The sequence below is a fragment of the Pongo pygmaeus genome, chromosome 23, assembly GCF_028885625.2.
Source record: "Pongo pygmaeus isolate AG05252 chromosome 23, NHGRI_mPonPyg2-v2.0_pri, whole genome shotgun sequence".
In the NCBI taxonomy this organism is placed as follows: domain Eukaryota; kingdom Metazoa; phylum Chordata; class Mammalia; order Primates; family Hominidae; genus Pongo; species Pongo pygmaeus.
In genome coordinates this window covers 34,147,516-34,169,265 of record NC_085931.1, presented here as the reverse complement: position 1 = coordinate 34,169,265, position 21,750 = coordinate 34,147,516, and the positions used below count along the sequence as shown (strand labels likewise).

At 52.2% G+C, this 21,750-nt stretch overlaps 2 protein-coding genes across 16 annotated transcripts in view; one reads left to right on the top strand and one right to left on the bottom strand.

Moving 5' to 3' along the window:
* Window positions 1-8,193: 8,193 nt before the first annotated feature.
* Window positions 8,194-20,614, bottom strand: LRRC75B (leucine rich repeat containing 75B). 13 transcript variants are annotated; one of them, XM_054469291.2, is made up of 7 exons: window positions 19,708-19,842; window positions 17,659-17,775; window positions 17,306-17,434; window positions 16,643-16,752; window positions 15,701-15,816; window positions 15,388-15,476; window positions 13,138-13,916 (listed from the first exon to the last, which is right to left on the bottom strand). In XM_054469291.2, exons 4-7 carry the CDS (start codon window positions 16,707-16,709, stop codon window positions 13,391-13,393), a joined length of 798 nt encoding a protein of 265 aa, XP_054325266.2. In that variant the 5' UTR covers window positions 16,710-16,752; window positions 17,306-17,434; window positions 17,659-17,775; window positions 19,708-19,842; the 3' UTR covers window positions 13,138-13,390. The 13 variants fall into 13 exon arrangements, with proteins under 13 accessions (XP_063518934.1, XP_063518933.1, XP_054325263.2 ...); XM_063662865.1 differs by having other exon boundaries at window positions 17,659-17,749; window positions 19,708-19,800; XM_054469283.2 differs by lacking the exons at window positions 17,659-17,775; window positions 19,708-19,842 and adding an exon at window positions 20,349-20,614 and having other exon boundaries at window positions 16,643-16,880.
* GGT1 (gamma-glutamyltransferase 1) overlaps window positions 11,267-21,750 on the top strand; it is a 43,314-nt gene continuing 32,830 nt past the window's right edge. Inside the window, exon 1 of one of the 3 annotated variants that reach the window (XM_054469275.2) lies at window positions 11,267-11,324. The gene's annotated coding sequence lies outside the window, so the exon portion shown is untranslated. Of the gene's footprint in view, window positions 11,325-16,165; window positions 16,248-21,750 lie in introns of those variants that run through there. The other 2 variants (XM_054469265.2, XM_054469267.2) reach the window with 2 other exon arrangements.

Genomic DNA, 21,750 nt, shown 5'->3' with positions numbered 1-21,750 from the left:
GTTTGCTTTGGCTAAGTTTTGACACCCTGGGGGGTGTCCTGGGAGAATGCCAGTACTTTGAAATAGCACAGCTATTGATGAGAGTTTAAGCTGCTGTTCCTGGCCAGTTGCAGGTTAAGCCCCAGAAAAGTTCACCTTGGAGAAGCTCCGAGAACACACAGGTTGTGTCTCATTCATCTTCAGACACAGGCACATAGTGTGGCACTTTGTTCAGTTAACATTTGTGGAACTGTCATCAGCTCAGCTTTAACAACACAGGTGACCCTGTCCCTTGATAAAGTCATAGGTAATTCAGGGGCCGGGTGCGGCGGCTCACGCATGTAATCCCAGCACTTTGGGAGGCCAAGACAGGCGGATCATGAGGTCAGGAGTTCGAGACCAGCCTGGCCAGTATGGTGAAACCCCATGTGTACTAAAAAATAGCCGGATGTGGTGGCATGTACCTGTAGTCCCAGCTACTCGGAGGCTGAGGCAGAAGAATCGCTTGAACCCAGGAGGTGGACATTGCAGTGAGCAGAGATCACGCCACTGTACTCCAGCTTGGGCGACAGAGCGAGACTGCACCTCAAAAAAAAAAAAAAAAAAAAGTAATTCAGGGGATCCTAGTGGCCAGCTTCCTTGGCTCGTATACTGGCTACAACAAGCAGTTTTGTGGTGATTTGTGGAAACAGATTCTTAGGAGCATATCAGAGCACCTCAGCATTGATTGGCACATCCATAGTTGTTAGTGTAGGAAGGGTGACCAGCAGCTCAGCACAGTGGCTTGCTTCCAGCACTATGGGAGGCTGAGGTAGAGGACTGTTTGAGAGGAGTTCAAAACCAGCCCGCAAGACATAGTGAGACCCTGTCTCTACAAAAAATTTTAAAAATTAACTCGGCATGGTGGTGCACACCTGTAGTCCTCGCTACTAGGGAGACTGAGGTGGGAGGATCACTTGAGCCTGGGAGTATGAGGCTGCAGTGAGCTGTGACCTTGCCACTGTACTCCAGCCTGGGCAAAAGAGCAAAATTTTGTCTTTAAAGAAAAATAAGTAGTAGTAAAGAGTATAAGATACACAGGGTGAATAATTGTGACAAAAACACAGAAATTGGAAAAGCAGCCTGAAAAAATCAAATAACCAAAAAGAGGTCTTGCCAGGGATTCAGTATGGTATGAGCTACAGCATAAGCCATCAAGAGGAAAACTGATCAATTATTGGCTCTTAGAATATTGCTCATTGAACAGATTGTTCAAGTAATGAAAGAGGAGGGGAAAAAAATCCAGCACATTAGTTAACCTGGCATCAATTAATGAGTTTCTAATAAGCCTTGTCTTATGATACTACCTGGAGGTTACAGAGCTGGTATTCTGAGGAATAAGCATCAGTGAGTTGGTCAGATACAATAGACGTTTAAAATAGGGCTTCAGGCCAAACATGGTGCCCCACGCCTATAATGCCAGCACTTTGGGAGGTCGAGGCGGGATCACTTGAACCTAGGAGTTTGAGACTAGCCTGGGCTGTTAAGCTTTGTTAGGCAAGACCGCATCTCTACAAAAAATTGAAAAGTAGCTGGGCACAGCTGATGCCTGCAGTCCCAGCTACCCTGGAGATTGAGGCAGGAAGACCACATGAGTCCAGGAGATTAAGGCTGCAGTGAGCTATAATTGCACCACTGCACTCCAGCCTGGATGACAGTGAGACCCTGTCTCTTAAAAAAAAAACAAATGAAAGCAGTGGTTTTCAACATCAACTAAGGATCTTATTAGAAATGAAGACTGCAAGCCCCACACCTGGAGTAGGGCCCAGGAATCTGCATTTTAAACAATTCCCTTGTCCCCAGATAAGTAATTCTTAAGTATTCTATCTTAAGTAGACCTGAAGCCGTATTTTGACCCTGTACTAGTATGTTATTTTAGTATAATCATTACTGAATTCATCATACTTTTACAGTAAACAGTACTTACTTTGAATAATAACACATTACACTTAATAGTAGTGAACTGCATTCTCGATATCAAAAGCGACTTTTGATGTAGTTCACTCTGGACTCGTACAGGAACACTAGCCTTGCAGATTCTCCACATAATGGAAACTGGCTATAACCCTACCTAGATCTGAAAAGTGAAGGGGGATCAACCTAAAATATGTAGCTTTGTAAACAGTTTTATATCCTGCATCTTAGGGGGAAAAATCAGTTGACGCAGATTGAAAACAAGTTGTTCCATAAGGTTTATTATGAAAAACAGTAGCCCTTCTACCCTGCCTTTACCCCACTTTCCTTGCCGCACAATAGTCCTTCCAACTCTTGGCCGATTTGTTTGTATTTACCTCCATGTCACAATATGAACATGTTTTCATGACTATTCCTTGATGGTTTTTTGTTTGCTTGTCTTAAGACGGTCTCACTCTCCTCCAGGCACGAGTGCAATGGCACAATCATGGCTCACTGCAGCCTCAACCTTCTCGGGCTCAGGTGATTCTCCCACTTCAGCCCCCTGAGTAGCTAGATATACTGGTGCACACCACCATGCCTAGCTAATTTTTGTATTTTTTGTAGAGACAGGGTTTTGCCGTGTTGCCCAAGCTGGTCTTGAACTCCTGGGCTCAAGTGATCTGCCCGCCTCGGCCTGCTGGGATTATAGGTGTGAGCCATGGCACCCGGCCACCATTATCTTTTGAATCCTCTCTTCCTCCTGCCCACCATGAATATACTTCCTCTCACCCATCTCCCTGATATTGTAATTCTGGTTAGATCATATTCAGTGTCAAATTGTTAAGATGTGATTAAACTTTTTAAAAATATGACAGTGTCATAGTGATCACAGCTGAGTCATATAATGGACTAGATTACTATGGAACTTTGCCCTGTAAGTAATCCTCCTGCATTTTTATTTGCTTAGTTTTCTATTTGTCACTAATTCAACCCCAATCATATCTAAAGATCATGACACATCATTTATCAGTTATTATTCTTGACCCACCCCAATCTGGACTCGTTTCTCCCTGTGCTTGGTGTGTCGCTGTCACCCTGGGCACTCCCCACACTGCTCCTCTGTTGGATCTCTGTTTTCTGTGTAACCTCTTCTTTTATCACGTTATTTTGGGGGAGTACCTGCATGTCTAAAAATGTGCTCACACTTGATTTGATTGGGTATGAAATTCTATGTTGGAATTAGTGCCGGGCGCAGGGGCTCATGCCTGTAATCCCAGCACTTTGGGAGGCCGAGGCGGGCGGATCACGAGGTCAGGAGATTGAGACCATCCTGGCTAACACTGCAAGTTCCGCCTCCCAGGTTCATGCCATTCTCCTGCCTCAGCCTCCCGAGTAGCTGGGACTACAGGCACCCGCCACCACGGCCGACTAATTGTTTTGTATTTTTTAGTAGAGACGGGGTTTCACTGTGTTAACCAGGATGGTCTCGATCTCCTGACCTTGTGATCTGCCCGCCTCGGCCTCCCAAAGTGCTGGGATTACAGGCGTGAGCCACCGCGCCCGGCCAGAGTCCACATCCTTTTTATATGACTTGTTTTTTTTTTTTTTTTTTTCCCCCTTCTGTCATCAGTGTTCCAAAATTTCAGAATGACATATTAATACCTGCCTTGGCGAAGGTCTGTTTCCATGCCAGGCCCCTTTCCGAGTGGACTCTTGTCCTTAATTTCTGGGAAACTTTCTTGAATTCATTCTCAGTGATTTTCTTCCTTAGGTTGTCTGTGGTTTTTCTTTTTCTTTTTTTTTTTTTTTTTTTTTTTTTAAAGACTGAGTTTCACTCTTGTTGCCCAGGCTGGAGTGCAATGGTGCCATCTCGGCTCACTGCAACCTTTGCCTCTGGTGTTAAGCAATTCTCCTGCCTCAGCCTCCCAAGTAACTGGGATTACAGGCACCTGCCCCAAAACCCAGCTAATTTTTTGTATTTTTAGTAGAGGCGGGTTTTCACCATGTTGGTCAGGCTGGTCTCAAACTCGTGACCTCAGGTGACCCACCTGCCTTGGCCTCCCAAAGTGCTGGGATTACAGGCGTGAGCCACCATGCCCGGCTGTCTGTGGTTTTTCTTTCTGGAATTTCTGTTACTCAGATGGTGGACCCAGAATTACCTCTCCTCCCTGTGTGCCCCAACCCCAATTTTCTTTTCTTTTGATCATAATTTATGGAGGATTACTCCAAGTTGATTCTCTGATTGTTCCTTTTTATATGTAGATATATAGAAGCAGTACCTTGTTCCTTGTTGCAACATCTTTGAGGATATTAATATGCTCTGTAGAAGCTTTCATCTCCCTGCATATGTCTTTCCGCTTTCTGTTCTTCAATTTAATCTTTCATTTTACAGGCTTTCTTTAGCTGCCTGGCAATCGTTGGTAATCTTGCTTATATTTAAGAGTGGAGTATTAAAAAGAATATGTGTTTGTAAGATGATCTCATTGAGCTTCTTTGGGGAAATCCCCAGTGTCCATACTTCTAGAACTTTGCTCCAGGCTGGACAGGTTCTCTTGGAGAAACGTTTGGTTTCACATCAGGAGGGTTTACTCTGAGCTGCTGGATTGAGAGCTCTGTTGGGGAAGAGGGTGAGAGTTTCAGCATTCTAGTATGTCCACATTCAATTCCTTCATCCAGGTCTCTGGGAGGGCTCCTAGTCCAGAAACCTTCTAACCCCCTCTGGAGAATAAGCTTCCAACTTTTTTGCCAAGATTGGGGAAGTCAGGTCATGTGGAAATATGAATGTTTAAGCATGTTTTTGCTTTTTTTCTTTGAAAATATATTACTTTAAAATGAAGAATAAGGCTGAGGGTGGTGGCTCATGCCTGTAATCCCAGCACTTTGGGAGGCTGAGGTGGGCGGGTCACCTGAAGTCAGGCATTCAAGACCAGCCTGGCCAACATGACAAAACCCTGTCTCTACTAAAAATACAAAAATTAGCTGGGTGTGGTGGCACATGCCTGTAATCTCAGTTACTGGGGAGGCTGAGGCAGGAGAATCGCTTGAACCCAGGAGGTGGAGGTTGCATTGAGCTGAGATCGCACCACTGCACTCCAGCCTCGGCAACAGTGCGGGACTCTGTCTCAAAAAGAAAAAAAAAAGAATAACTCAGATTTAAAGAAGATATAGACTAAAGGATGATGTCATAAAGGTAATTAGACCAGTATTTAACATGAATTCTGAGCAGGACATGGTGGCTCACGCCTGTAATCCCAGCACTTTGGGAGGCCGAGGCAGGTGGATCACGAGGTCAGGAGTTCAAGACCAGCCTGGCCAAGACGGTGAAACCCCGTCTCTACTAAAAATACAAAAATTAGCCAGGTGTTGGGGCGGGTGCCTGTAATCCCAGCTACTCACAAGGCTGAGGCAGAGAATTGCTTTAACCCAGGAGGCGGAGCTTGCAGTGAGCCGATATTGTGTCACTGCACTCCAGCCTGGGTGACAGAGCAAGACTTCATCTCAAAAAGAAAAAGAAAAACCAAAAACATGAATTCTGGTTCTGAGTGCCACCGTGACCCCCTCTCCCAGCCTCTGGTTGGTTATCTGTACAAGGGTGGATGTGGACTCACTTGATTCACTGATACTATCCCAGCCTCTACACCAGTAGAACCATAACCTTAAAAAACAATCAAAGCATACAGAGTTTTTCTGCCACTAGCCAAGATGAAAGTAATTGATTTATCATTGTGTCTGAAAAAACACACACAAAATAATATAAAACAATGGTTTTCAAGACATCAGACATTGAAGGAGAATAATCCCTGAGAAACGGGAAATAAATAAGGGGAGTTGTACAATTGCCCCAGCTCACTGCCTTACAAGAGTCTCCAAGCTGTGTGGCACAGGGAGGGGGACTGAAGCTGACCTACCAGCCTGTCTGCATTGAGAAATGAGAGCTAAGAGTTCAGAGAAGCCACCAAGGCAGCTAGGACTATAGGACAGAATGCCAGAGAAGAAAGCCACATGGAGAACCCAAGAGATCTGCAGCGGGTTGTTTTTGAATATTCAGCAGAATACTGATGAGCACACCGATGTGAGGAAGTTAACAGGCTGGGGAAGACCCATAAAGAATTGGAACAGTGCTTGGCGTCATGCTAGGCTGAGACTAAACATTTTCCTACCAGTCAGACAAAAAATTCACAGGATATGGAGTACAGTGTTGTTTTAAGATGTACCATATCTGATTTTGTTTTAATTAGGTATGGTAAGACCCAGAGACAGCTGCCTTGAAAGAATGTATTACTTACAGTTCTCAAAGAAGGGGGCAAACCACGTTACGTGGGCCATATGGGGAAACACCAGCCTGAGTCAGGAGGCAGAAGGAGCAATGACAGAGCAAGACCCAGAGCCTTCATTGTAGTTTTCTCATGAAGGAATGAGTAAGGCAGAGTAGCAAGTTTGAGCAAGTTGAGGATTGGATAGTCTTAATAATTTTCAACTGGGTTATAAGTGGTCTCTGTAAAGTACCTTGCCCTGAGGTGATTGAGGGTAAAGGAAATACTGGCTTAGTGTATGAGAGTTAGATAAAGGAGGCAGTTGTGGGTATGGACTTTGGATTGTTTGGTTTGTACATGAAAAACACGCTGCCAGCAAGTTGTTTACTATCTCTAGGAATTAGCTAACCCTGGGAGGAGCATCCTCCAGGATTAGCAAGGCCCAAGATACCAAAGCATCATAAAACAGAAAACAAAAGGCATGATTAATACAAATATCCAGGAAGGTCTTGCCTGGTAAATGAGGAATAATTAGCCCAAGACTGAGCACTGGACCTGAATAACAAGTCATAAAAACAACACATTAAAACATGAAACTTTTTCCGGACCAATTAAATATATCCAAGAATAAGACTCAAAAAGATTTATAGGAATATAAAAATGTCCAGTACCCCACACAGTAAAATTCACTATGTCTGGCTCCAGTCAGAAATTGCTAGGCATGCAAAGATGCAGGAAAGCACAGCACATAATGAGATTAAGAGATCCAAAACTACAGATGTTAGAATTAGCAAAGAAGGACATTAAAAGTTGTAACTATATATTTTAAAACCTGAGCAGATTTTAAAAGAAGAATCCCTGATTTCAAGAATTATTATAGAGCTGTACTCATCAAAACAGCATGGTATTTCATCAAGTTAAGCAAATAGATCAAAGGAACAGAGTCTGAAAACAAATCCACACATGTATACAAAATGAGTTTTTTCAAAGCCACAAAGGTAATGCCCTGGAGAAAGATAGCATTTTCAACAAATGGTGCCAGAACAATTGGATATCTGTATGGAGAAATCCCCCAAAACTTGGGTCTATACGTCACGCCATACAAAAAAATTAATTCCAAATGGATCATCAACTTAAAACTATAAAACTTCTAGAAGAAATGTAACCCTAAACCTTGGGTTAAGCAAAAATTTAGATATAATACCAAAAGTACTATCCATGAAAGACCAAACTAATATATTAGACCACCAAAATAAAAAACTGCTTTCCAATGACACTGTTAAAAGACTAGCCACGAAATTTTGGCAAAGCTAAGTCTAATAAAAACGTGTATCCAGAATATATAAGGAATTTGCGGCCAGGCACCGTGGCTCACACCTGTAATCCCAGCACTTTGGGAGGCCGAGGCCAGATCACCTGAGGTCAGGAGCTCAAGATCAGCAACATGGAGAAACCCCGTTTCTAGTAAAAATACAAAATTAGCCCAGCGTGGTGGCACATGCCTGTAACCCCAGCTACTCAGGAAGGCTGAGGCAGGAGAATCGCTTGAACCCAGGAGGCAGAGGTTGTGGTGAGCCGAGATCCTGCCATTGCACTCCAGCCTGGGCAACAAGAGCGAAACTCTGTCCCAAAAAATAATTTGCAAAGCTCAATAATATGACATGGGGAAAAAATTTGAACAGACTTGAGAAGATACAGATGGCAAACATGCACATTAAAAGATGTTCAACATCATTAGTCATTAGGGAAATGCCCAAGTTAAAGCCAGAGAGATATTGCTACACACCCAGAAGAATGGCTAATGTTTAAAAAACTCACCATGCTATGTGCTGTTGAATATGTAAAGCAACAAGAACTCCCAAACACTGCTGATGGGGATGTAAAACTGCACCACCACTTTGGAAAACAGTTTGACAGTTTCTTAAGACATTAAAAATACATCTACCTTATGATCCCCGCATTCCACTCCTAGGTATTTACCCAAGAGAAAAGGAAATATATGTCCATGCAAAAACTTACACATGAATTTTCATAGCAGCTTTATTTGTAATAGCCAAAAACTGGAAACAACTCAAACGTCCATCAACAGATGAATGGATAAATTGTGGCACGCCGTCCAGTGCAATACTCGGCAATAAAAAGGAACTACTGGTACACGTGAGTGAGTCTCTAAATAATTGTGCTAAGTGAAAAGCCATATAGAAGAGAGTACATCCGTCTGGGTGTGGTGGCTCACGCCTGTAATCCCAGCACTTTGGGAGGCTGAGGTGGGCAGATAACTTGAGGTCAGAAGTTCAAGACCAACCTGGCCAACATGGTGAAACCCCATCTCTACTAAAAATACAAAAATTAGCTGGGCATGGTGGCATGCTCCTGTAGTTCCAGATACCCGGGAGGCTGAGGCAGGATAACTGCTTGAATCTGGGAGGGGGAGGTTGCAGTGAGCTGAGACTGCACTCCAGTATGGGTGACAAAGTGAGACTTCACCTAAAAAAAAAAAAAAAAAAAGTATATCCTATATGATTCCATATATCCCAAAATCTTGCAAATGCAAACTAAAAAACAAAGCAAATCAATGGTTGCTTTTGGATGGGCATGGAGAGGCGGGAGGGAGGGATTACCAAGAGGCATGACAAAACTTTTGGGGTGACAGCTACATTTACTATCTTGATTGTGATAGTGGCTTCATAGATGTATACATATGCAAAATGTATCATATTGCACATTTTAATCTTGTGTAATGCTCGGAATGTCTACTTTTTGTGTTTCAATTATACCTCAATGAAGGGTTATTTTAAAAAATAAAATATTTTTAAAAAACAAGCTGAGCGCAATGGCTCATGCCTGTAATCCCAGGACTTTGGGAAGCCAAGGCGGGCAGATCACAAGGTCAGGAGTTCAAGACCAGCCTGGCTAATATGGTGTAACCCTGTCTCTACTAAAAACACAAAAGTTAGCCAGGCATGGTGGCAGGCTCCTGTAGTCCCAGCTACTCGGGAGCCAGAGGCAGGAGAATCCCTTGAACCTGGTGGGGCAGAGGTTGCAGTGAGCCAAGATCATGCCACTGTACTCCAGCCTGGGTGACAGAGTGAGACTGTGTCTCAAAAAAAAAAAAAAAAAGTTGTGCATAGTTGGAAAAGAAAATACTAGTTTTCATGGGTGATCGGCAACTAGCTTTAAGTGGAACAAGTGCATTTTCCTTTCCCTCCAGGTCCCAGAGAAAAACCTCCATGCTGGGTTGATAGCAGCAGCTAGGATCAGTTGCCCAAGACTCTGGATTCTTGAGATGAAGACCATCAGCAGAAGCTGACCTTTCCTGCGGGCTCATGTCCTAAAGCACCTTATTTGGGCTCAAATATCCTCCCTTTTACGACAGAAAAGAAGTTCCCAACTCTTGGTCACATTGGGCCTGTGGAACACATCATCTTTTCTACATGTTTCCTTTTGATGTTCTCAGCATCCCTGCAAGGCAGGCTAAGGCATGAGGAGCCTCAGGCCCAGGGAGCTGAAGGCAGATTCCAAGAGCTGGGTGTGGATTCCGCAGCCCTGAGCCTGGGCCGCCTGGCTTTTGCTCAGTCTGGGAAGTACTTCCAAACCCACTCTTTGCTAGTCTTTTACAATCCTGCGGGAGGGCAAAGCCCAGATCATCATGGCTGCTTCCACCATGTAGCTGCAGATTGGGAAACTGAGGTCCAGGGAGGTCCTGACTGGCTTTGCTCCAGGGACAACGAGGCTTGAGGTCTGTTCCCCACAGGGGGACCATGATGGTTCTCCTGCTTCAAATGGCCTCTTTGGAAGGGGCTTGCTCATTTAGGTGAATCCTGGGGCCGAGTAGCCCCAGTGACAGTCCCTGGGATGGCTGTAGGAGAGGGAGCAGCATGCAGGCGTTAACGTCACAGACTGGCACCAGGCCACCCGGGCTTACACTCTGTCTCCTCCAGTTCCTGGCTCTTGGAACTTGGACAAGTAATCCCCTTTCTTTATTTTTTCTTTTTCTGAGACAGTCTCGCTCCGTCACCCAGGCTGGAGTGCGATGGCACAATCTCAGCTCACTGCAACCTCCGCCCACCAGGTTCAAGCAATTCTCCTGCCTCAGCCTCCCAAGTAGCTGGGATTACAGGCGCCCACCACCACACCACACCTGACTAATTTTTTTTTTTTTTTTTTTTTTTTTTTTTTTTTTTAGTAGAGATGGGGTTTTGCCATGTTGGCCAGCCTGGTCTTGAACTTCTGATCTCCACCCGCCTCGGCCTCCCAAAGTGCTGGGACTACAGGCATGAGCCACGCCGCCTGGCCAACAAGTCCCCTTTCTTAACTTCTTTCTGCCTCAGTGGACTCACCTGGAAAACAGAGCACCTACCTCCTTCAAATGAGAAGAGAATTAAAGGAGTATAAGGCCATCGGAACAGTACCTGGCCCAAGGGAGGCTATGGAAGTGCTTGTTGAATAAAAAAATGGCTTCATCTATGGCCTAGTCCCAAAGGTTTGGGTTCCTGCCATTGCCACCCAGAGAGCCCTGGGTGGAGGCCCTGCTGACATTGAAGAGTGCCTGCCCTCCTCCCCTCAATGCGGTAGACACTTTCCAAAACTTACGTCATCCTCACTCCAGTGGGATAATGGGAGGCTTGGTGTACCTTATTCTCAAGATGAGGGAACAGGCTCTGAGAGGAGCACATCGCCAGCAAGTGACGGGCTGGGACCAAGGCCAGGCCTGTCTGCCTCCTAGACTAGGCCTGAGTGAGGACCGGCCTGAGTATAGCCCACCTGCTTCCTCCTCCGTTTAGAGCTTGGGCTGGAGCTGTCCTGGCCAGTGCTCTCTGCCTCACCAGACTGCATGAGCCACAAGCTCCCACTTCCTGGAGCTCGGTGGCCCTGCCCTCGACGGCCTTACTGGTGGTCGTGAAGGCTCCGTGAAGGCTGTTAACACCTGCATGGCAGTGAGGCCAACCTTCCCCACTTGATCCGTTTCAGGCTCTGGCTCCACTACTGCATCGCAGTGAGGCCAACCTTCCCCACTTGATCCGTTTCAGGCTCTGGCTCCACTACTGCATCGTGTGCTTCTGTCCAAGAGGCAGAGAGACTGAAACTATCTGCTGCTGTCTGGATTCTCCCAGAGCTTGTCTGGAACACCAGCTCAGGTCCTCGCACACCATCCTGGTAGGAATCTCTCAGTGACAGTGGAGGGTTTGAGGGCTGGCTTAGGGCCAGTGGTAGGCAGGGAGTCAGCAGGGCACAAGGGACTGGAGAGCTTGGCATTTCTCCAACAGGAGTTTCAGGGAGGGCTCAGAGGCCTGCTTATGTGACAGGTTTATCAGCTTGCCTGGCCCAGGGCCGGCTCTCATACAGTTTTGATTTAAGTAATAGATTGCTCACAGAATAAGTGCATGTTGGTTTAAGCTTTCATTTTCTCATAATCCTCTCTGCTGGCCCCTCCCACCATCTACCCCATTTTGCCTCACTCTGGGGAGCCTGAACACCCTGTTCCAGAGTAGGGGCATAGGGAAACACTTCTATGGCTTCTGAGCTGCTGGGCAGGGCCAGTCCCTAAAACAAGGAGAGCTGGGAGGGAGCTGGGCCCCAGGATGGAGTGCTGAGAGCTGGAAGTCCTATTTAACAGAGGGGAGGGAGCAGAGATCCCGAGAAGGGAAAGGCCTGGCCAGGTCCCACGGCAAGTCAGGAGCGGAGCGGGCCTGAACTGTGAGATCTCCAATCTCTCCAAAGCCTTTGGGTAAGAAGTCCACCTAAAGCAGTGAGATCAGTGGGGTCTAAGGAAAATCCTTTTCCTCACTGCCTCCATCCCAGTCCTGGGACCCAACACCATCCTGTCCTCACCCTCCTTGGCCATCTCCTTCTGCCCTGAGAAGCTGTTATGCATCCAGCCAGATTGGGAATGTGCTGGAATCCATGCACCATGGGGGATGGATGCGCCGCTTACCGTCCCCTGTGGGCCATGGCTGTGAGGGAAAGTCAGAGCTGGTGGCTGGGGTGTGTAGGCCCAGGAGGACCCCTGCCTCCTCTTTAGCCTTGGAGCCTCCCTCTGCTGCTGAGTCTCTCCTCATCTAGCAGGGGCCCACTGCCCCCAGACCTTACCTCCTGGCTTAGCAATGACTTCCCCACTCTAGGCCTCAGTATCCCCCCGGACATCTCTAAATTCCTTTCATGCCTGCCCTGCCTGTCTTCTGGTTGGGCTGAACTGTAACTCCCCACACACGGCTGAGGGTGACTGTGGCATTAGGCTTCTGGTTGGGAGCCCACCCTGATGGTGCTTGGGGAGGGAGGGAGACAGTTTCCCCTGCCAGGGGCAGCCCTAGGACTACTGTGCCCCCAAGGCCCCCTGCTGCTGGCGATGCGCCATCCACCCCCTGCATGCTCTCCCACACGGGGACCCCCAGGGCCAGGAGGGAACACACAAGCACTTTGTCTCTGGCTTGCTGTGTCTCCTAACCCCACAGAGCTGCCCCTCGCCAAGTACAGGAGGCCTGGGGCTGGGTACTGGGGGTGGCAAGCAGCACTGTACCCTGTGGGAGGCAGGCACCAAGTCCTCCCACTTAGTCAGCTGTGGCCCCTGCCTCTGGTCTGTGCAGCCTTGTCCCCTGCCCAGAGGGCCCTGGTGGCGAGGCTGGCAGCCTGGGCTCAGACATGAGCTTGCTGTGGGGCTCCATGTAGAGCTTTGCTCCTCCTGGGGCTCCCAACCCACTCCTTTGCAGCTCCCCTTCTCAAGGAGCCCAAGCCCTGCCCAGATGTGAGGCCTGCTCCCTGGAGGCCTCCTCTAACTCCCCAGCCCACAGGGATGGACCCAGGACCCCCACATCTTAGACTCCATGGGGGACTTGCCCAAAGAGCACCTGGGGGAAGGTCAGTGTGACCTTTTTCCCTCCCTTTTGGATAGACACAGCCACCCTTTCTCCCTACCCCAGCAGCAGGGCTGTTGCTCAGTGACCCTGAGGTTGGTGATGCAGAAAAGCAGAGGTGGGTGTCACTCTTTATTGCGGGGTCCACCCTGTGGGTGCTGGGGCCCCTCCCACTGAGAGAAGGCTGAGCCTCTAGCTGGGGCTGGCCACCTGGCCACCTATGAGTCCATTCTCCTTCTGTCCCCTTAATCTCAGGCTGAGCATTTGCACTGGATCTCTGGGGGCCTGTGAGTCCTCCTCAACCTTCATCGCCCACTATCATGTGCTTGAGAGCATCACAAGTCAGTAGCAATGAGCCAGGTGGGTGGTGGGTCACCTGGCACAGCAGGCCTGGGGCTCGGGTCCCAGCCCAGCAGCTGTAGAGTGCCAGGTGGAGGCAGGGGTGGTGGCCCCAGCCGCACCACCCTCAGGCTCAAGGTCCAGGCCCTCGTAGATGGTGGGGAGTGAGGTGCGCTGGCTCAGCCGCCGGCGCAGGCCGACCAGCAGGGGCTGGGGCAGGGAAGCCACATCCACATTGTTGCCCAGGTCCACCCAGGCCAATGCAGGGAACTTGGTGGTGTCCTTGATGGCATCAGTGAGCTTGCGGGCAGTGGCCCGTGTCAGTCGGTTGCCGTTGAGCAGGAGCTGGGTGAGGCGGGGCAGCGCCCACAGGCTGGGCAGCAGCAGGTGCAGCAGCTCATCACTCAGCCCGGTGAAGCTCAGGTCCAGCACTGCCAGTACAGCACCATGGGTGCTCAGGTAGCGTGTGATGTGTTGCACGTCCTGTGTCGACAGCGGGATGCCTGAGAGGTCCACAGTCTCCCCTGCCAGCAGAGTTTTCTGGAGGCTGCTCTTGAGGCTACGGGAGGGTGGCAGGTGGGGAGGGAGTAGGCAACCAGGGAGTCCCCCCACCGACCACAGACAGTGACCTGTTGGGAACAGCCCAGGCCTACAGTGTAGCAAAGCCAGATTCAAACTGTGTCTTTCGTTTTTTTTGAGACAAAGTTTCGCTCTTTTTGCCCAGGCTGGAGTGCAGTGGCACAATCTCGGCTTATGGCAACCTCTGCCTCCCGGATCCAAGCGATTCTCCTGCTTCAGCCTCCCAAGTAGCTGGGATTATAGGCATGTGCCACCATGCCTGGCTAATTTTGTATTTTTAGTAGAGATGGGGTTTCTCCATGTTTGTCAGGCTGGTCTCGAACTCCTGACCTCAGGTGATCTGACTGCCTCAGCCTCCCAAAGTGGTGGGATTACAGACGTGAGCCACCACGCCTGGCCCACTTTCTAAGTGGGTGGCCATGAGCAATGCTCAGAGCCTCAGTTTCCCCTTTGGTGAAAATGGGACGTGGTTGTTGTGCGGATTAAATACACACACAGTAAGGCTCTATCTTCATGAACTATTATTTGAAATCTCACTGTGTGCCCAGCATCCCACACCTGTTTTATTGACATCTCACTTATTTTTCAGATAGGTGAAGTAACTCTTCCATGGCCACATACCACTAAGTGGGGAACCAGGTCCTCAAAGTGAGATGCTCTGACTCTTGAGCCCACATGTTTTTTCCCTGTGCCCCTTCTGATGTCGATTCTTTTAGGGTAGGGAGAAATTCTCCTACAAACGGACGGCTATTAGGCTGTACAGGGCACCGGGGATAGAGAGGGACAGGCCCAGGGTAGTGTGAGGGGAGGTCCTGGGTGTGCAGGCTGGGGACCGGCCCTGGGGGAGGGCTCCCTGTGTTTTCTCAGTTAGAAGGGAAGTTCAGAGACTGAGAAGGACTCCCCCACCAACCCTCTAGGTCTCTCCCCAGTTATCTGAACAGAGCCCACTAGGCAGGCCTTTTGGGGGACTGACAGCAGTGAGCACACCCTCAGGACCCCCACCAGCCATGGCAGGGAACAACCTTGTGGGGTCCAAGCTCAGCGTGGCCTGTTAGGCCCAAGGTGGGACAGGGGTGGAGGGCAGACAGGGGAGGCCTGCTAGGGTAAGCTCCCAGCAGCAGTTCAGGCCCGTGGGCCTTGGTGCCTGTGGCCAGCTCTGGACTGAGCCTGTGTGTGAGGCTCCATGGATGGAGTCACTCCAGGATGGAGTGTCTGAGAGGGACCCATGGCAGAGGGAGCTATTGGGCAGCCACGGAAGCCTCAGCTTTAGGCAGCCTGGCAGTGGCAAAGAATTCCCAACAGGGTACAGGAAAATCAGGGTAGCGTGTGGCCTTAGGCAAGCCACTTCTCCGAACCTGTTTCCTTCCCTCTAAAATGAGAATCACGATCCAGAATCTGCCTCCCCTGCAACCTGTTGGGAAGTCTCAGCTGAAGATGCCTGCTGAGGTCACCTTGGCTGTTGGGTGGAGGGGTGGGGTGTCCAGGTCTTGTAACAGGCCAGAGATTGAGGGACGTGTGAATGGCAGGAGGCAGGACCGTCCTGTGGGAAATGGCAAACGGGTCACTCAGAGGGTGCAGCTTGGCTTGGGGAGCATCTGCTGCCACAGGCCAGGCTGACTTCCAGGGTAGGGCCCTCATGCGGACCAGGTGAGGGCCTCACCAGGTGGGATTTCAGCACCAGCCTCTTGGTGAGAGTGCAGGTGTCAACCTGAGAAGGGACCTTGGAGCAGCAGTGAGGAGGGGCAGTGGCTGGGCTACCCTTACCAGCTCTGGGTCTTCCTCTGGCGCAGGCTGGACCCTTGCTGCTGCTTCGAGTGAGGGGTGAGGTGGTAGATGAGTTGTCGGCAGATCTTGTCCGAGGACTTCCAGAGCTCGTAGTCCTGTGGGAGGGCAGTGTCACCATGGTGAATCTGAGCCCCTCCTGCCCACCTCAGGGCCTTGGGGAGAGGGGCCCGGGCAGCCAAGTGTGTGTATGAGTACGGCCGTGCACCATGCATCACCGAGTTGCCCACCAGGGCCTCCCCCTCCCACCCCCCAACCCAGCTGTGGCCTGGCACAGAGCCAGGGGAGGCTGCCCTCTGGGAGCTGGACAGGCTGGTCCAGTCCCGCAGTGCCCGGCGGGAGGAAGCCCAGACAATGGGCCCTTGTTCCCTGTCCTCAGGCCCAGGGCCAGCGTCTCGGGCTATCAGCCGGCTGCCTGCCCACCCTCAGCACCCTTCGGGGACTTGCCACAGGGGGAGGAGGCCAGACCAGGCCCCTCGAGGGAGCCGTGGTCCACTGACGCCAATTCCAGGGAGTAGGAACAAGCCAGGTCAGCATGTTCTTCTTCCTCTCACTCTCCAAGCGAGACTGCGCCTGCGGGGTCTGGGTCTGGGCTGACAGGGCTGGGGGATGTAATGTTTTACAGCACCATCACCTGGCTCTCTCTTAGTCCTAACTGGGCTCCTGCAGAGGCCCAGTTCAGGGCGGAATCTGAGGTGTGCGGCCCACAAAGCTGGCACTGAGCATGCTCCACTGCATCCTTTATCCAGTCCCTCTGTGAACAGCCCCAGGAGCAGGCAGCACACACAGCAGCTGCAAGCCATGGCCGTTCCTGTGATGGCTGTGGGCTAGGCGCAGAGTCCTAGGGGCCGACTGTGCACAGACCTGGGCATTCAGAGCTGGCAGGGCCCAGAGCGGATACCCTTGTTTTGGTTGGGGACTCACTGTGACTAGGAGTCTGGGTCCAGTGGCTGGTCACAGCCACACATCCTGGGGCTGTGTCGATGCTCATGGCAGGACATCTGCAGGTGCCATCAGAGTGGGGTTCTGGGCAGCTGTAGGGTGGAGGCTGCAGGTGGCAAACTCCACCCCAGCAATGAGGAGGGCCTTGCTTATGACCCCAGCTGTTGTGGGGGAAAGCAGTGAGCACCCGTCCCCAAGGGTGTCTGTACAGGATGGAGACCTGTGGACAGATAGGGGCTGTAGCCGAGAGCGGCTCTCTTCTGGCCCAGGAACTCAGAGGCTGGGAGTTTGTTTCCATTGGTGGATTTCTCAGAACAGTCTGTGACCCGCAGGGTCCCCGTATGACTTCTGCCCAGCTACAGTCTCCCCTGCCTGGGTCCCCAGGCCTGGCACACAGTGCTGCCACACAGAAAACGGGTCTGCCCAGGACTCTGAGGGTCCTGCAAAGCACAGCTCACACTTGCTCTAGCTGGTGGCCAGCCTAATATACTGATGCTGGCAGCAGGTCTCAGACAGGGACAGTGACTTGCCTAAGGCCACGCAGCAAGCCGCAGAAGGACCTAGCCTCCCAGTCCCCAGCCCTGGGCTCTGCTGGCCCCTGTCCACCACAGTGCCCAGCCCAGGGCCCGTGCCTGCCAGCCTCACCTTCTTGGGGCACTGCAGGTCCCGGGCCAGGTTCACAAGCAGGTCATGGGAGATGGGGTCGACCAGGTTGAGGAAGGCCACATCTCTGTAGAGGATATCAGGAAGGAGGGTCCTCTCAAGGCCCAGGTCCTGTGAGTGGTGAAGAGAGAGTTGAGTGAGCCCGTTGGGTCTCCCATCTCGAGGCCCCACCCCAGCCAGCCAGATGCTGCTTATGCCCGTTCCTGTCTCTCCATCTCCTCCCTAAGGCTGGCTGGATTCTCCCCCCAGGCAGCCATGGGCCAACAGTCCAGTGGTGGGTGGCCCCTTTCTTTTTTTGCTTATTTATTTTTTGAGACAGGGTCTCGCTCTGTCACCGAGGCTGGAGTGCAGTGGCGTGATCTCGGTTCACTGTAACATCTGCCTCTTCAAGGAATCTTCCCACTTCAGCCTCCTGAGGAGCTGGGGCTATAGACAGGCACCACTATGCTCAGCTAATTAAAAAAAAAAGTTTTGTAGAGATGGGGTCTCACTATGTTGCCCAGGCTGGTCTCAAACTCCTGGGCTCAAGCGATCCTCCCAAAGTGCTGGGATTGCAGTGTGAGCCACTCGGCCTTGGTGGACCCTTTGGATAAGTAGAGGGGAGGGACATGGGAACCCTCAGGGAAGTGGTAAGTGAATCCCAGAACCCTTAGACCGGTTCCCTCGAGGTAAAGTGTTGTGCTGTGACACTGCCTTCTCTGGGGTTAGGGCTTGTCAGTGGGATTCTTTGGGGTCTTTCCTCTTATGGTGGGGGGCTTGCTCTTATGACCCCTCAAATTCCCCTGTCCCCCAGTGTTCCCTTCAGACCCTTTGCCTTCCCACCTATTCCTTGGTTTTCCTGAGCTGCGGCCAGCATCTCTTTGCGGACAGGTCTGGATCCTTCCCTTGGGGGCAGACCTCTCTCTCAGATGTCTCAAAGGCATGCTACCCTGAAGCTGGCCTCACCACCCATGCCCCAGCTCAGTATAGGGCGCCTCCATGCCCATCTTCCCAGGCACGGGGGCCAGAAGCTCTGGAACCCCCCAGCATTCTTCCGTCCTCCTCTCTCCCCCAGCTCACCTAGTCATCCCTTCTCTCTCCCCACCACTCCTGCCAAGATTGAGGCCTCCAGCCTTCTCTCCTACCCATCCCCCACCCCACTGCCTGCACAGACCTGCCCTGGCCTTCCTGCCTCACTCCTCCACTTTCTCCTCCTGTCTACTCCCACAGGACTGGTGTGGGGCTGAACACTCTTTCAGAGGGTCTCTCTTTTTATTTTTTTGAGACAGAGTTTTGCTCTTGTTGCCCGGGCTGGGGTGCAATGGTGCGATGTTGGCTCACCGCAACCTCCGCCTCCCGGGTTCAAGCAATTCTCCTGCCTCAGCCTTCTGAGTAGCTGGGATTGTAGGCATGTGCCACCACGCCCAGCTAATTTTGTATTTTTAGCAGGGAAGGGGTTTCTCCATGTTGGTCAGGCTGGTCTCGAACTCCCGACTTCAGGTGATCTGCCTGCCTCGGCCTCCCAAAGTGCTGGGATTATAGGCGTGAGCCACTGCATCTGGTCCAGAGGGTCTCTTTAGAGGACATATTGAGAGCTGATGGGGCAGCCACAGCCAGGAGGGGCCTCTAGACCCCATGTGGGCCTTCTCCAATCCATAGGTGATATGCTCTGTGTGTGGGTCCCAAGCACAGGAAGTTGGGCCAGGCAGGGGAGTCCATGGGTCACAGCTGCAGGGTCCCTGCAGGTTATGGAGCAGGATAGGCTCCTGGCTGGACCTCAAATCCCAACCTCTGAGACACAAAGAGGTGGTCTCTTAGGATCCTTCTTTCCCTCAGTTTCCCAGTTAAAATGCCCAACTGGTGTCTTGGGCTCCAGACGGCATCCCAGACTGAGATCTGTGCCTCTGGTTGTCTGGCTGATTCAGTGCTGCTCTGCTGTTTGCCACAGATGCCAGCTAGGGAAGATCCAGGAGGAAGGCTGGCTGATGAGCCTGGCAGACCCAGACAAGGCCCCAGACCGCAACCTGCCAGCCTGCCTTCCATGGGTCTAGACAGCTCCTCTTAAAGGGACAGCTCCATTTTTCCAGCCTGCTGAATCCAGAGTTGGAGGAGGTGGAGAAGGGAAGAGAGGAAGAAGGGCTCTGGCCCTGGCTTGCCCCACATTTTCTCTGTGGGTCCTGGGATGACCACGTCGCTCCATGCCTCAGTTTCCCCATTTCTAATTATCTACCTTCCGCAGGCCGAACACCTGCATGGCTGACTTCCTGCTCACAGGATGGGGCAGGTAGTGGTGGTAGCTGCTGCAGGGGATGGGGACGGGGTGGTGAGGGAAGTGGCATGCCCAGGTGATTGGGGGCACCAGCATCCTGGGACAACCCAGGGGTTGGGATCTGGGTTTAGTGTACCTGGTGTGTGTAGGAGCAGAGCCACCACGGGAACGAGTGTTGTGATGCACAGATGCTGGTGGTGTGTACTCTAAGGGCATGAGCTGCCTGTTGGATAACTGGTGACGCATGTGGTGGCTCTCTGTGGGCTGCCATGGTGTCCTGGGGTGAGGCTGCATCCGTAGACCAGCCCTGGGTCCTCTCTCCAGGGTCCACTGCCTCCCCGATCCTGGAAGAGGGGGAAGCTACCCTCTTCCATTATCTCTCAATACAAGATGATTTGACCTCACTTGCCACTCCTCCCGGGCCCCTCCCATCTTGCCAGGGCCTGAATTTGGGCTCTTAGCTCCAGGCTACCGGGCCACCCTCAACACACACAACCCCTCTCAAACCCCAGAGACCCTGACACACTCAGCGGCCCCCTCCTCCACACACGGTCCGCCGACCTCACCCAGCCCGCACTCCAGGCGGTCGCCCTCTCGCCCACGCAAGACGCCGCGCGCTGCAGCCTGTCGCGCCCTCGGAACTCGCCTGCGCGCGCCAGAGACCACCTCCGCCTCGCCTCCCGGCCGATACAGGCCCACAACGCATAGCCCCGCGCCTCCCAGACCCCCGGACCCTCCCTGGCCGCCAGCCCCGGGGCGGACGGCTCCTTCTCTCGCCTGGCGCAGGAGGCGCAGCAGCTGCCGGGCGCGCTCCGGCCGCCGCTCGCCGAGCGTGGACTGGATCTCGCGGAGCCACCGCACCCGGCGCTCGTAGGGCGCAGGCCTGCAGCCGGCCGCCGCCCCGGTCTCGGAGCCAGCGTCGGGCCCGGCCTGTCGGCCCAGCCGCGCCCCCATGGCCGCCGCGCGACGGTCGCCGAACCCACAGGAGGCCGGGATGTCTGCGCCCCGCTCCCGGGGCCGCCCCTAGTCGCCCTGCCAGCAACCACCGCGGCCCCGCCCCCGACCACCGCGGCCCCGCCCCCGACCACCGCGGCCCCGCCCCCAACCACCGCGGCCCCGCCCCCAACCACCGCGGCCCCGCCCCGTCCGGGTCCGAAAGCTGAGCGCCCGCCCCACCCCGCGCCGGAGCGAGGCCAGTGGGTTCCTTGGTTTGGCCTGATCTCACTGGAGGAGGCCCTGCTTGCGTCAGTCTTGGCGCTAGAACCCGAGGGCCTGGAGCCGCCAGGGGAGACGCGGAGCTCGGCCGAGACGAGGTGGCTTTTGGCACCTCTTTACCCTCTGGTCCCAGTGCTAACTGGGGAATAGTCGCTTTGACGTGCAAAGAGCATTCTAGGCGGGGTGGGGGTTCTGCGTGTGCCAGTATTAGGTATTGCCCCCATTGCTTTTAGAAATCTGCCGTGCATGGTGAATCTCTGTCTCTACTAAAATACAAAAATTAGGCCGGGCACGGTGGCTCACGCCTGTAATCCCAGCACTTTGGGGGGCCGAGGCAGGCGGAATCTGATGTCAGGAGTTCGAGACCAGCCTGGCTAACATGGTGAAACCACATTTTTATTGAAAATACAAAAAATTAGCCGGGCGTGGTGGCGGGCGCCTGTAATCCCAGCTATTTGGGAGGTTGAGGTAGGAGAATCAATTGAACCTGGGAGGCGGAGGTTGCAGTGAGCCGAGATGGCGCCACCGCACTCTACCCTGGGTGACAGAGCAAAACTCTGTCTCAAAAAAAAAAAAAAGAAAAGAAAAGAAAAAAGAAATCTTCTCTGCAGCTGGCAGTTGTGGTGTAGCACCTGCTCACGCTACATGGACACTCCTGCACTGGCAAATATTTACTGCCTCCTGCTTCTTGGTTTGGGGCAGGTCCCCACCTCTGACCCCAGCCTGGGAAATAAACCGGATGAAGAGTCAGGTTAACCGTTAAGCCCAGCTCTGGGCAAGCTGGCAGCAGGCGGGCTGTATCTGCCGCTGGCTTCAGTCTGCCTCCCTGACAAGGGGTGGGGGTGGTGGCAGGCAGAGTGAGATGGGGGCCCTGGCTCCTCTGAGGACCTGGGTAAGGTACGGACCCACCCAGCTCAAGGTGTATCCCACTTCCCAAGGCTCCCTCAGCAGAAACCTAGGTCTC

Coding starts and splice junctions, on each gene's coding strand:
- LRRC75B (XM_054469283.2), bottom strand. CDS start 20,525: ATGGGGGCGCGGCTGGGCCGACAGGCCGGGCCCGACGCTGGCTCCGAG. Junction 17,435..20,348: donor TGCTGCGCCTCCTGCGCCAG/GCGAGAGAAGGA, acceptor CACCACTCACAG/GACCTGGGCCTTGAGAGGAC. Junction 16,881..17,305: donor ACCTGCAGTGCCCCAAGAAG/GTGAGGCTGGCA, acceptor ATCTGTCCACAG/GTCTCCATCCTGTACAGACA.